Source organism: Danio aesculapii, chromosome 1, assembly GCF_903798145.1.
Source record: "Danio aesculapii chromosome 1, fDanAes4.1, whole genome shotgun sequence".
NCBI lineage: Eukaryota > Metazoa > Chordata > Actinopteri > Cypriniformes > Danionidae > Danio > Danio aesculapii.
In genome coordinates this window covers 1,333,185-1,347,484 of record NC_079435.1, presented here as the reverse complement: position 1 = coordinate 1,347,484, position 14,300 = coordinate 1,333,185, and the positions used below count along the sequence as shown (strand labels likewise).

Genomic DNA, 14,300 nt, shown 5'->3' with positions numbered 1-14,300 from the left:
AAGACTACCTGAAGAAGATGGTCTAATCGCAGACCACAGACAATATGCCCAGTGTAAAAGCCACTGCTGAATCCCATGTAAACACTGAGTAGATGGCTAAGTGTTATTTTAAGTAAGCCTTACATTCCCTACTTTGATTCGGCTTCGTGCAAAGCTAAACATGAAACTATTTGTAATATTTGCATTTTGTATTAGCAGATCAGACAGTACTAACAGGCTTGGGCAGTTTATCTGCCAACTATCTCTTACAAAAACAGATTCACCTCTGGAGAATCACAGAAGTCTAATCATTGTCTTGTTTTTTCTTAATCTAGGTGGATTGTTTGAGTTGTTTGATTACAAGATCTCTTGGACTATAAAAAGCATTGGTAAGTTTAAGGCTGTTTTTTCTCTTACTTATTTAGAGGTGCCATTTTTCTCTCAATAATGAAATGATTCTAAAGTTGCTCATGACACTGTTACCAATTAGCAGAATAAGTTGAATGAGCTGAGCCAGTTTAATCCAGGTTTAAATGTTCTAACATATCCTAATATTCAGTGAATCTGTGTGTTTATTTTAGTCATCCACACTACTTATTGACTAACTACTGTAACAGATAACACTCTTCAACTACACCAAAAAAGTGTTGTATTCTTTTAATTACTTATTTTTTCTTTTACAATCACAAATAGGCTGTTATCAGTTGCCTTTTACTCAAAACAGTACACTCAAGATTTAGTTTTTATAATAATCTTGGCTTGTTTGGATCTGATCTGATCCACTAAACTTTGTTTTTTTTTACAGATTTTATAAGCCCAGTCCAGTATTGTCTGTAAACATGTATGGAACTCTAGAATTTGAGATTGAGGATCCCGTGAATAGAAGAATTCACCATCAAAAGATTTCATTGGATCGCTTGAAATGTTTAATTAGGTTACTAATTAAACATTAATTATCTATCTATCTATCTATCTATCTATCTATCTATCTATCTATCTATCTATCTATCTATCTATCTATCTATCTATCTATCTATCTATCTATCTATCTATCTATCTATCTATCTATCTATATATCTATTTTCTTTGAGTAGTTAGTAATAGTAATATTAGAAGCTTGTTCTTGTTTTGAAATTTTGATTATTTGTGAATTTTTTTTAAAACTGCTGTCCACACATGAATCTTTCTTGTCTTCAAAAAATCTCTTGTAAAAAAAAAAACTCTGGTGTTCTACTTTCAGACCTCTGATCCTCGTTACTGGGATTATAATTACTGTAGGGTTTTTTGTGTTTCTGATACTGCCCGAGACTTGCGATGTGACATTCACTACAGCTACTGTGAAACCAACTGTGACACTCACTGGTAACTGCTATCCTAAAGCAGCAGTGGCAGCAGACGCTGGAAATTGCTCAATTATTGGAAAGTATGATTCTTTAGATATTTCACATGTATGTTCATTATGTGGGCAGTGATGCTTCTGTAATCCTAGACTCTGCATATTCAGGGGTTTTATTCTTAGTGTGTGCACTGCTACCAGTAAACTGACCTGACCAGCCTCATGGCTAGGGCCAGACGGAATCTGCAGACATTTTTTTTGCTGTTTCTACCCAGAATTGAGTTAAAAATCTATGAAATAAAAAGTAATACTTTTTAAACTTTTATTTAATGTTTAAAATGCAAATCCAATTAGATTCACTTTATTTGGTAAACAAAGCAAATCTCTCATATAATATATCTACTTAAATATGGAAAATATTACTGTACAAATTGCATTGTGAATGAATCATATGCACATTTTCAGTCAATAACATTACTGAAATTAATTTAAAAACTGTAATAAATCTAAATTTACACACTTTACACAAGAAAATAAGCCGAATCAATGATGCAGAAACCGCATGCAGGTTCCGTGTGGGCCAACTCATGGCTAACTTTCACTACTTGGTTCTTATATAACCGAAGGTGTGTAGTAACATGGTCATGGGCACTAGGGGTACTGAAGGTGCTGCTGCACCCCTGCTGACAGCTAGAACATTCAAGATGATACATGTACACTTTTACATATACCCTTCCTGCTGCAACCCAGCAATGAGTGGGAACAAATTGTGAACCCCCAGTGCTGGGAAACACCCACTCTTTAATTCACACACACAGACACGCACTACAACAGCCAGTTCAGTTTCTTCATTTCTCCTATACCACATGTCTTCAAACTGTGGGAGTACGTGCAAAGGGAGAACATGCAAAAACTCCACACAGAAACGTCTCCTGGTCCAGCTGGAACTCAAATTAGTGACTTTCTAGCTTGTTTAAAATGCTTAGCTTTTATGGTGTCAAATGTGGTGTGTGACTTAGGTTAATCTGATACTTCTACCATTTTTCAGATTTCTGACTATATCTTTAAGAACGTTTAGGTCATTGTGTTCAAAATGTATTCTAGTTACAAGTCTTTTTGTAACACAAACTGAAAATGCACAGTTTAATTTCAAACAGGAGGAGTGAAATGCGACAATTCACCTCATAGTCTGAGTTAGCCATGTAACATCATGATTTCACCAGAGCCAGATAACATTATCGGATACTCTTCCAATCTCTGTTTGTAACTAACCTGTGCAAAAGCCCCTATTGTTGTCAATTACTCTCTGTCTTTGCAGGGATATCCTGAAGCGTGGGGGTTCAGCAGTGGATGCTGCTATCGCTGCTCTGCTGTGTCTGAGTGTGATTAACCCTCAGAGTATGGGCATTGGAGGAGGAGTGGTGTTCACCATCTACAATGAATCAAATGGTACTGTATGAAGGCTTTGAGAAACTTAATCAGAACTCCACTACAGTGGTATCAGTTCTTGATATAAAAAAGATGAATAAAAAACTGAGCTCCTATTAATGCATAAATAAAAAGCACACTTCACACTAATTAAATATTCCTGAGTAACATATACTAAACGTGTGGAGTTAACAACAAGTGAGAGCTTTAGAGTATGCAGAGATTGTTTTCAGTTGATGGTTTTAATAAAGCCATTAATAGTTTCTCCAGTGCACCTTAAGGTAATGAGAAATGGTCAGAGATACAGCTTTCCCACCAGGGTAGATGCTGAAGTTAATTTTGCGAATTACATGTAGGCTATGCTTCTCAATTCGAAAAGTTGCTGGGCTTGAGCCTAGATCCTGATATTAAACCAACCCAGGCTCATTCTGAAAACGTAGTCCCGAGGACGTTTGTGGAGACCGTGAATTATGTAGCCGGAGGTACGTATGGCTGCATTTCGTTTTTTAAGCTTTTTTAAGTTCCTTTTAGCGCTCGCCGGCTGACCGCTTACCTTCGTGTGGAGGGCTTTCCCTCCGCAACCAGTTTGTCCGGTTAGCTCGTCCTGTGCGTCGGCGGACTCGAGACGAAAATAAAATAGGGATCGAACGAGGGCTTTTCTTTTTCCAGACAGCTTTTGTAAATCGTTGGTTGGGTTTTGGGCGGGCGGATCAATCGGTAAAATTGGTTAAGTTCGGGGAAGGAGGAGGGTGGGTCGGCCGGCTGATTGGCCGGTCGCCCAGTCAATCATTCAGCCAGTCGGACAGACAGACGTTCGTTCGACAGCGGCCTCTGGTGGGTTCACGCGAGAACAGCGCGGGCGTGAACGGCACGAGAAGCCAAAAGTCGCACACAGCGGCCTCTCGCGGATTCGCAAAAACCAAAAACTGCAAAAATACGCACTTCCCGGGGCGTATTTCGCTGTCTTCAGAAAGGTCCTCGGGACTACGTTTTCAGAATGAGCCTGGGTTGCAACAAGCAGGCCCCAAAACCTGATCTCAATTCAGCCATTACTTTAGCAGCTTAATTCAGAAGCAAATTAGCAACTTATTCAGAAGCAAGCAACACCTTTGACCAAAAGAATGTGAATAGCTATGTATCATTTCTAATCATGAACCACATTTCAGGGTTAATGTTAGGGCTGAATCAGGAGCATGTACACCAATAGTCTCAAACCTAATTCCTCAAGGGTCATAACTCTGCAGAGTTTAGCCCCAACCACCTCCAACTCACATCTGCTAATAATCTCAAGTAGTCTTGAACAACTTGATTAGTTGATCAGCTGTGATTTACATTTAGTCATTTTTGTCCTAAGCAAATTACAATTGAGGAGGGGGTAGTTATACAAAGGAGCTGTTTGTGCTCGGAGAACTAAGTGATAGAGTTAGGAAGCAGGAGTGTTTTTTAGAGAGAGAGAAGAGTGTTTCTACGGGTGGTTTGTCAAGCCCTGTGTGAAACACTTCATAAATGGGTGATGTGATTATAAGAAAGTGTCTGGTGCAAATGTGCAAAATTGTGGAAGTGCCAGTTAAACTGTGAAGAGATGAAATAGTGTGTTTTCTACAGGTGGTTTGTAGAGCTCACTCACCTGTGTGAGGCACACTCAGTCTGGATTGTTGTGTGGTGAGGTGGGGGGTTCAGGTGATTGTGAAAGAGATTTGTTGTTGTTGCTTGAATGATACTAGTGAATCAGCAGTTTGTGTGAGAATGGAAAGATCATTTCACCAGCAAGGAGCTACCAGCGAGGTTAGAGGGTGCAGTGCCATTAGCTGTTCTGGAAACAAGCATCAATGATTTTAACTTGATCAGAGCCTCGACCAGTAATCAGCGCAGAGAGATAAAGAGAGGTGTTACATAATGGTGGAGGATCCAAGCTGGATAGAAAAGTTGTGGTAGCCAAGATATCCTCCAGGCAGTGTGAGATCCTTGCAGCCACCATGGGGGTCATCCGGATGAAATGAAAGATAGAGCTGTATGTCATCAGCATAACATGTTGCCCATGTTATGTTCCAGTGATGCCCAATGAGGAGATGGTGGACAGTAGAATCTTCTGATTTACTCTAAGCGCATAATGGTTGATTTAGAACCTGCTTTGGCAATCAGCAGGGCTTCAGTTAATGAAGGTAGTGCAGTCTCAGTGAAATGTCCACATTTGAAGCCTGATTGGATTGCATCCAGTAGATTATTGTGTGTTAAGAATGTAGAAATTTGGTTCAAATGAGCCTACCCATTGTTTTGGCAATAAACAAAAGGCGAGTAATTTTCTAACTTTTAAGCTGTTAAATGATGTTTTTTTTTGAGCGGCAGGGCTCCCTGGGCCTGCTTGAAAGTGGTTGGGAATGTGCCAGTGTGGAGTTAAGTGTTAATGATGTGTTTTAGGGCTGGCACTGTGACCAGGGAAATGTCCTGCAGATGTGTGAGGGAATTGGGTCTAGAGGGCAGGTTGTGGCAGAGAGAAGTTTAGATACTTCTTCCTCAGTAAGGGAAAGTAATTTTCCTTCTGAGCGTGTTGGATTTTAGTCAGACATGATGGGAAACAGACTGCTAGTTTGAGTGGGTTTTTTGTGAATCAAAAGGCCAATTTACCAGCTTATAAGGAGGTGGTAGAAGGTGGTGGTAGAGGACAGATCAGGGTATTACATGTTATGAATAGTTTGCGGGTGTCTGAAGTGCTTTATTTTTTTTGTCATGTTTAGGCTGATAGGCTGAATGGAGTTGGGAAGCAAATTATTCAATTCAGTTCACCTTTATTTCTCTAGCTCTTTTACAATGTAGATTGTGTAAAAGCAGCTTAACATAGAAGTTCTAGTAAATTGTCAGTCCAGTGTTCAGAGTTCAGTTTGAACCACCTGGTGTAGATGTCCTGAATGGAGGGAAGCTCACCTCCTGCTACACGTACAGCAGTTCGCACAATCCTATGTATGCCTCAGGTGGTGATACAGTCAGTTAGGATGTTCTCCACAGTACAGGAGTAGAACGGGCGGAGGATGTGGGGGCTCATTCCAAACCTCCTGAGACACCTGAGGAAGAGGAGGCGTTGATGTGCCTTCCTCAGCACTGCGTCTGTGTGAGCAGTCCATGTCAAATCCTCAGCAATGTGGACTCCAAGAAACTTGAAAGTGCTGACTCTCTCCACTGGTGTCCCGTTGATGGTGATGGGGGTGTGTTCTCTCTTCTCTCTCCTGAAATCCACCACCAGCTCCTTGGTTTTGCTGATGTTGAGCGAGAGGTGGTTTTCCTCACACCACTGCGTCAGAGTGTGCACCTCCTCTCTGTAGGCCGTCTCATCATTATTAGAAGTTAGACCCACCACCATTGTGTCATCAACAAATTTAACGATGACGTTGGAGCTGTGTTTGGCTGTACAGTCATGTGTGTGCAGGGAGTACAGGAGTGGCCTGAGAACACAGCCCTGTGGAGCACCAGTGTTGATAATTGCGTATGTGAGGAAAGAGAGGGTGTAACAACTGAGGAAAAGTGTGTGGAGGACATAGAGGATTGATAAGTGTTGAAGCAAAACTGCAGACCAGCAGCCCTCCAAGAATCGAGTTTGAGACCTATGATGTAAACCATTGTAGCCAGTAGTCATGGGAGAAACAAAGCTTTTAATTAATTAAGATAAATGCAAAATGATTCACTGTTTTGAACTGTAACAAAAACTGAGACAAACCACACATTAAAATATTTTTTTCATTGATGTTTAATTGAAGATGAAAAATCAAATGCTTATCATACAATACAATTAAATATTGTATTTATTCATAATCTGTGTTCTTTTATCAATTTTCAATGATTATATTGTACAATTATTTTTATTTTCATTCATATAATATTCAAATGAAGCACAAATACCTCATCCTCACATCTACGAATACATGAAACTGATTTGAAATCAGGTTAAAGCTAAATTTTGTGCAGTTGGGCGAGGCCAGGGTTAGGCAATCTGGGTGATCATGCATGGTTCATGTAGATCAGAGGCCAAAGGGGCCATAATTAACACACATAAATGCAAAAGGCCACAAATGACAATTTGACTAATCAAAGATAATTTCAGCAGATTTACTTATTTTGAAATGCTGATCCAGTAATGACAATAATCTGCATGATCTGTGGACTAACTGGTACCCCATGTTGTTATCCACAGGAAGGGTGGAGACAATTGATGCTCGAGAAACGGCCCCAAAGAAGGCTACAGAGAACATGTTTGATAATGATCCTCAAAAAGGGAATCCAGGTGTAAACCACTATAAATAATTACAGCTTTAAAACACATATTTAATAAGCACATTAGTCCTTTCAGAACTTATTGATGACAATCCTTATATACAGCAATGTAAACAACACGTTCCAGTGTAGGATCATAAATGACTTGATCTTCTCTTTTGTTTTTGTCCTGATTGTCAGGATTGTTAATAGCTGTACCGGGAGAACTGCGGGGTTATGAAATGGCACACAAAAGGTACGGGATACTGCCATGGGAAGAGCTGTTTGAACCTAGTATAAAGCTGGCATCGGATGGATTTAAGATTGGCAAAGCCCTGGCCAAAGCAATCAAAAACGAACAAAAGAGAATCCGGAAAAATGCAGCATTATGGTAAAAGAAGTCGTCATAGCATTTATATACTGCTCTCTGATGATTTGAAGTGCTGTTTTATTTTCACTTGTACACCACTTTGGATAAAACATTTGCAAAATGAGTAAATATTGATAGAAATGAACATAGAGAGTATTGCAGAATAGAAATAGCCCATGATTTGGCCACAGATAAACATTATATGCCCAAAGTTTTTGACGCTGATATTATCATATGCAAATGATGGCATTAATTATAACATCTTTTTGTTTCTGCTCTTCTTTGTGTCTTTCTCTTCATTTCAGTAAAGTGTTTTGCTACTCAAGCAGTAAGCACTTGAAGGAAAATGATACTATAAGATTTCCCAAGCTAGCTGAAACCTACAGGAAGATAACAAAAGAAAAAGCAGATGCATTTTACCATGGGTCACTGACTGAGGACATAGTTCATAAAATCACATCTGCCGGTTATTTCATGCTTTATCCTGGCTCATTTACCATATTTAAGATTTTAATTTTGTTTAATGTATGCAAATCTACTAAAAGTTTGTTTTTGAAAACACAGGAGGAATTATCACACGTGAGGACCTAGAGGATTATGAGCCAGTGTTGACAGAGCCTGCACTGTACTTTACAGTGGGGAATTACACATTTCATGCTCCAACTGCTCCATTTGGTGGGCCTGTGCTCGCTCTGATACTCAAAATACTCCTGGGCAACGGTACAAAAGGTAGTTAGCAAGTTACATTTACTTTATTACATTTTCCTGAGTAGTTTTTTTTAAGTGAACTTTAAAAAACTATTTAAATGTACTTTAAGAGGATTTTTACCTGTATTCAATTCAATTCAATTCACCTTTATTTGTATAACACTTTTACAATGTGGATTGTGTCAAAGCAGCTTCACATAAAAGGTCACAGTAAATAGGAACAGTGTAGTTCAGTTTGTAGTGTTTAAGTTCAGTTCAGTTGAGCTCAGTTCAGTGTGGTTTAATAATCACTACTGAGAGTCCAAACACTGAAGAGCAAATCCAACGATGCGCAGCTCTACAGATCCTGAACCATGCAAGCCAGTTTCGACAGCGGAGAGGGAAAAACTTCACCAATTGGCGAAAGTGAACAAAAAAACCTTGAGAGAAACCAGACTCAGTTGGCACGACCATTTCTCCTCTGACCAAACATCTTGTGCAGAGCTGCAGTCTAGGCACCGGAGGCAGGAAGTTGGACGTTAGTGAAGACTCGTCTGTCCCTGGAGCGTCACAGGAAGCAGTCTCATGTTCTCCACTCCTCTATGACCACCACAGCACCTGCTCAGGATACGGCCTGGTCCAGGATATGGAAATCTTGGGATCATCTCGTCTTAAACGCACAAGAATGCCATTGCATAGTCTGAGGCCCTCGGGATGAGTATGCCCAGGTGGAAATGGAGAATAAAGAGAATAATTAGCGTAGCTGCTGTTCATAGTGTCTATAAATGAGATGAAGAAACCTGTGTGGAGCACATTGATGTATCATACCGCTAAGTGATGCACTGAGTGTATGCTTCGTGCTGTGTGTGTGTGAGATGTGAGGGGGGTGACTTGCATTTAGATAATTCTGTATTCAAATGTTTTATTCATGCAATAGCGTAAAATACTGTGAAAAACATTGGCTACTCTACCCACCTCTGCCTACTGGGTGAGTGAATGTGTTTGGGCTGTTCACGCAACAACTAAATTGGTTTTCATACAGCATTTGTGTCCTCAATATGGTTCCATTCACATGCATTTCAGCTATTTACAGAAGTGACAACGCTCATTCTGTCCAAAGTGACAGTCACTAGGGTTGGGGAGTAACAAAATACTTGAAAATGCAAAATATTTTATAAAATACAAATTGTAAGTAAGGTTCATTACAGTTTCATTTCAAATCGGCGGTAATCAAATAACAATTAAATCTGAAAAGTATTTAGATATTGTTTTCCAGTACAGTACATTAACTGTATGAGGCTTTGATAAGGGCAAAACTAAGAACAAACAAATCATTGAGACTAAAAGCTTTAGTTTTCTGTTTTAAATATACAAATATGATTCATTTCAGGCAATTGAACATTTGATTTCAGATTCTCCAGGTTTCAACCTCTCCAGTAAAAGTGTGTCCACAATAGAGAATATGACTTTGACCTATCATCGCATGATAGAGGCTTTCCACTTTGCAAATTTTCAGAAGGGTAAACTGGCAGACCCACGCTATGAAGACGTCACTGAGGTGAGTTTAAAGGCTGCCTAGTGTGCCCCTTTTTTAAGATTAGTTTCAGATTAGTTTTAAGTTGCAGAAGATTAGTTTTAAAGAGCACCTATGGTGCAGACAGACATATGTGCATGTATGGTGTATAGACCGTCATATTGAGGTGATATAAACACACCCAGTCCTTTATTTTCAATTTAACAATATAAAAACGGTGCAACTTTATGTAGGAGTGCGGTCCCCCCGCCTACCGAATTGATTGACAGCTGTGTGTATTAACATGTCCCGGCAGTCACGTGTATAATCATATCAACAAGACCAGACGTGCACAAAGCAAGCAGGAATAAAAGGTGTGTTCAGTTCGCTAGGATCATCAATCATCATCAAATGTGATCAAGAGTGAGTTTCACAAGTTTAACATGTTTTAAAACAGAGCATGTGTGTAATGAAGTACAGCGATTTAGCTTAGCTTTACTTCATCAGCACAGCCGCGTGTCAGAACAATTATAAAGGAAGACGCTTCAATTCCGGGTTGTGGACGTTAAATCAGGTTTATTTTGTACATTAATATAAGAGATATTTATACAGCAGTGGAGATTAACCTGTATCCTCTGTGTGTGTGTGTGTGTGTGTGTGTGTGTGTGTGTGTGTGTGTGTGTGTGTGTGCGCGTGCGCGTGCGCGTGTGCGTGTGCGCGCGCGCTTTTGTAACAACATTGTGTGTGACTCATCGATGCAACTGCACAACAAATACTCATTGGTAAAGTTCTTACTGTAGTAATTCTCACAAACGCTACGTGAGCTCTGCTTCCTTTATGTCTGTCTGTTGTCTGACGCAGCCGAGGGAGGAGATTAAGGCACACAGAAAGGCACGTAGAAACGGTGGGCGGGGAGGACTAGCCTTAAAGGCGCAGTACAATAAAACAGCCCCCTAGTGCAAAACTGTATAAAATAGAATCTTGCAAAAGGTATAATAAATAATCTGATGGGTGTTTTGAGCGGAAACTTTACAGACACACTCTGGAGACACAAAACACTTATATTAAATCTGAAAAAAGGGCTAACCTAGGTGCTCTTTAAGTTTGGGTTCAATTCAATACACAGTTCAGATTATTTTATTATAATGTGTTAAAGAGTGTTATGTTGGGGGCGTGTCCACAGCTCACTGTTTTAGGGGTGTGTTGCTTCACATGAAAATTAGTTTCGACATGACAAGGGGGTGGAGCCAAGAGCTCTCCCGCTCTGTGTTTGGCAGCAGACAGAGAGAAGCAACATGAGTGAGAGGATCAGCATTCAGCCGTACATATACAACTCGGACACAGACCAAGCAGAGACTACACAATCATTTGTCTTTGTATAGTTTTACAGCCAACTGTGTGCTAGTTTAAAGTTCTGAGCTTGTACACCGAGACTAATAACCACGCACACTGAATTAACTTTGACTGAGGCTATAACCAAAGGTCTGTCACACTAGATGTGCCGCTCAGTGTCGCAACACAGCACACCAGACACACACATTTGCATGTTATTCAAAATGAAATTATTCAGATGGTGCTCTGTGGCATGGCAGAAATATGAACAATATGAGTCATGGCTGGGCGCTATGGACAGCCGCCGACTTGCGGTGCCAGTGTGTGTACCCTGATAGAAACCTATGTCTCACTCCTACGTCAAGTAGCGGTCGATCTGAAAACCAATTTGTCCACCGTTTTTATGTTGTTAAATTGAAAAAAAGGACTGGGTGTGTTTATATCACCCCAATATGATGGTCTATACACTATACTTACACACATGTCTGTCCAAACAGCTTGAAAAGTAGATTTTTCACCATAGGTGCCCTTTAACTCTACTTCTGGATTCCTTGGACTGGTATAATAACTATCAGGTTCTTTTACTTGCAAAAATTAGGTTGCTGTTGGCAGTGGTGTTAGTGAGGCCAGCAGGGGCTGCTCAACCTGCGGTCTGTATTGGTCCTATGCTATAATGTTAATAGGACTTCCTTTCAGATAAGACGTTAAACCGAGGTCCTGACTCTCTGTGGTCATTAACCATCCCATATCACTTAGTAAAGAGTCGCGATGTAAACCTGGGATCCTGGCCAAATTCCATCCATCGGCCCTTACAGAAATTGGCTGTTTCTAGTTCAAATATGCAAAAAAAAGAAGCATTTTGTAAGCATTTTTTTTTTTTGCTTTAAAGAACAAGACAAAAACTCTAAGAAAAGCATTTATTGCAGTTGAACAGGGGCCCTGCAGACTTTTATTTTCTCAAAGTCTTTCAATGTTCCTAGATTTACATATTTTGCTTATTTTTTTTGTTTTACAGTTGGTCAAAAACATGACTTCAGACAGCTTTGCGGACCACATCAGGAGTAAAATCAAAGATGACATCAAACAGACCAGCTATGATGACCAGGAGGCAGTTGATGAAGGAGGCAGTCATGAGGAAGTTGATGACCAAGGCACATCTCACATCTCTGTCTTCGCTGAGGATGGCAGTGTGGTAGCCGTGACCAGCAGCATCAATGACTAGTGCGTTTATCTTTTAGTTATCTAAAAACACAGAGTTTAATCTGACCTATTGTGCCTATTTACAAGATAAAATAGAATGCGTCTCAGCTGTCTCTAGAGTGTGTAGTGAGTGTGTGTGCGTGCACTTGGGTAGGTTAAATGCAGAGCAAAAATTGGGCACTCTACTTTACCACATGTCATGACTTTCCTTACTTTATTTCCATCAAAAACAGTTAACATGTCTCACCAAATGGTTTCAGGTCTGCTTTAAAATAATAGAGAACTTCCACTAATATTTGTAGATTATATTTCTGAGCAGAGTTCATGTTAAAACCATGGTGAATGTACTTTTGGTGTTTTCCATTATTGTTCTTTTTACATTGTGTGTGTGTGTGTGCGTGTGTGTGTGTTCTCACAGTTTCGGTTCTGGTGTGATGTCAAACACCACAGGCATTCTATTTAATGACCAGATGTCAGATTTCATTGACATGAAAAATAAACATAACAGAATTATACCAGGTAAAGAAAACAAATTGCATTGAATGCTTCATTTGAGCTATAATTCTAAGTACATCTAAATTGTGATGTAATTTTTTTTTTTTTCGACCAGGTAAAAGGCCACTATCATCAATGTGTCCCACAATAATATTTCACAAAGACGACAGCAGACAAGTGAGAATGGTGGTTGGAGCTGAAGGTGCAACAAAAATCACCACATCTGTAGCTCAGGTGATTCAAAACATCTGAAGAGATTTCAATCACTGAAGCATTGCTCAACTTTACACAACACAAAATGGAAAGCAACATTGACCTGTGATTTATAATTCTGAACTTGAAAAACATCTATTTTTTTCCAATGTGCCTTAATAATGTTTTGTTGTGATTTTTAAAAAAATACATTTGTCTTTAACCTGTTTCTCTCATCTCAGGTGATCCTGAACTACCTGATCTTTGGCTATGACCTGAAGAAGGCTGTTGATCAACCCAGAGTTCACATCTCACAAGATCAGACACATGTGGATGATAACTTTAATACGGTAGCGTATCTGCGCTTGAAGTTTGTGATGAAATTTAGGTTCACAATGTTAGAATATTGGTGATTGTATTCATTTCTCTTTGTTTTATGAACGCAGGATGTGATTGATGGTCTGAAGCAGAGGGGACATGTTGTATGTAACAATTTTGAAGATTCAGTGGTTCAAGCGATTGGAAGAGAAGAGAACAAAATCTGTGCTGAATCTGATTTCAGGAAATTTGGCAAACCTGCTGGATACTGACCGCTGCTTCTGTGTTTCTGCATCTGATATAAACCAGGTTTATAAGTGAAATGATCGTCCAGTGACGGCTCCAAAATAGTTTGTTTGGGTGTTTTGGGTATTTTTTTTTCTTTCTTATACTTGTGTTTTTTATTCTTGTTCTTGCACTTTGAATTGCAACTGTGTATGAAATGTGCCTTGCCTTGTTTTATGGATGCTTTTAATGCTCAAATGGCACAGAAAATGGGATTTACTTAAATATGTAATATGTAGGCCCAGCTAATAAGACTGGAGCAGGTAATACATAATTATTATTTCACAAAATATCTACTGTATTTTCACTGTGGTATTCAATCTTCTTTTAGCTTATCTAATGCTGTCACCTTGAGATCTGCTAAAAAATTTCCAGATATTTCTTAGCATGTACTGTATGCTTAAAACGAAAATCCAATAGTTACATTCGGAAAAAACAATCAAGTAAAAAAATAAAGTTTCCTGTTTCCCAAATGATGTTTCACAGATTCAGGAAATGTTGACAGTATGTCTGATAATATTTTTTCTTTTGGACAAAGTCTTATTTGTTTTATTTCGACTAGAATAAAAGCATTTTTTACTTTTTTAAACAACATTTCTAGCTCAATATTATTAGCCCCTTTAAGCTATTTTTTTTCGATAGTCTACAGCAGTGTTTCCCAACCCTGTTCCTGGAGGCACACCAACAGTACATATTTTGTATGTCTCCCTTATCTGACCCATTCGTGTCAGGTATTGGGGTCTTTTCTAATGTTCTGATGAGTTGATTCAGGTGTGTTTGATTAAAGAGAGGTTAAAAATGTGTACTCTTGGTGTGCCTTAGGAACAGGGTTGGGAAACACTGGTCTACAGAATAAACCATCATTATACAATAACTTGCCTAATTACCCTAACCTGCCTAGTTAACCTAATTAACCTAGTTAA

General features: G+C 39.3%; 1 protein-coding gene across 1 annotated transcript; it reads left to right on the top strand.

The window, feature by feature from the left end:
* Positions 1-285: 285 nt before the first annotated feature.
* LOC130222217 (glutathione hydrolase 1 proenzyme-like) lies at positions 286-13,745 on the top strand. The gene is made up of 14 exons (XM_056454854.1): positions 286-368; positions 785-913; positions 1,220-1,402; positions 2,634-2,764; positions 6,927-7,016; positions 7,187-7,376; positions 7,661-7,821; positions 7,920-8,084; positions 9,455-9,600; positions 11,903-12,108; positions 12,506-12,606; positions 12,698-12,816; positions 13,017-13,124; positions 13,221-13,745. The coding sequence occupies exons 2-14, from the start codon at positions 819-821 to the stop codon at positions 13,362-13,364; spliced, it is 1,839 nt and encodes a 612-aa protein (XP_056310829.1). The 5' UTR covers positions 286-368; positions 785-818; the 3' UTR covers positions 13,365-13,745.
* The last annotated feature ends 555 nt before the right edge of the window (positions 13,746-14,300 follow it).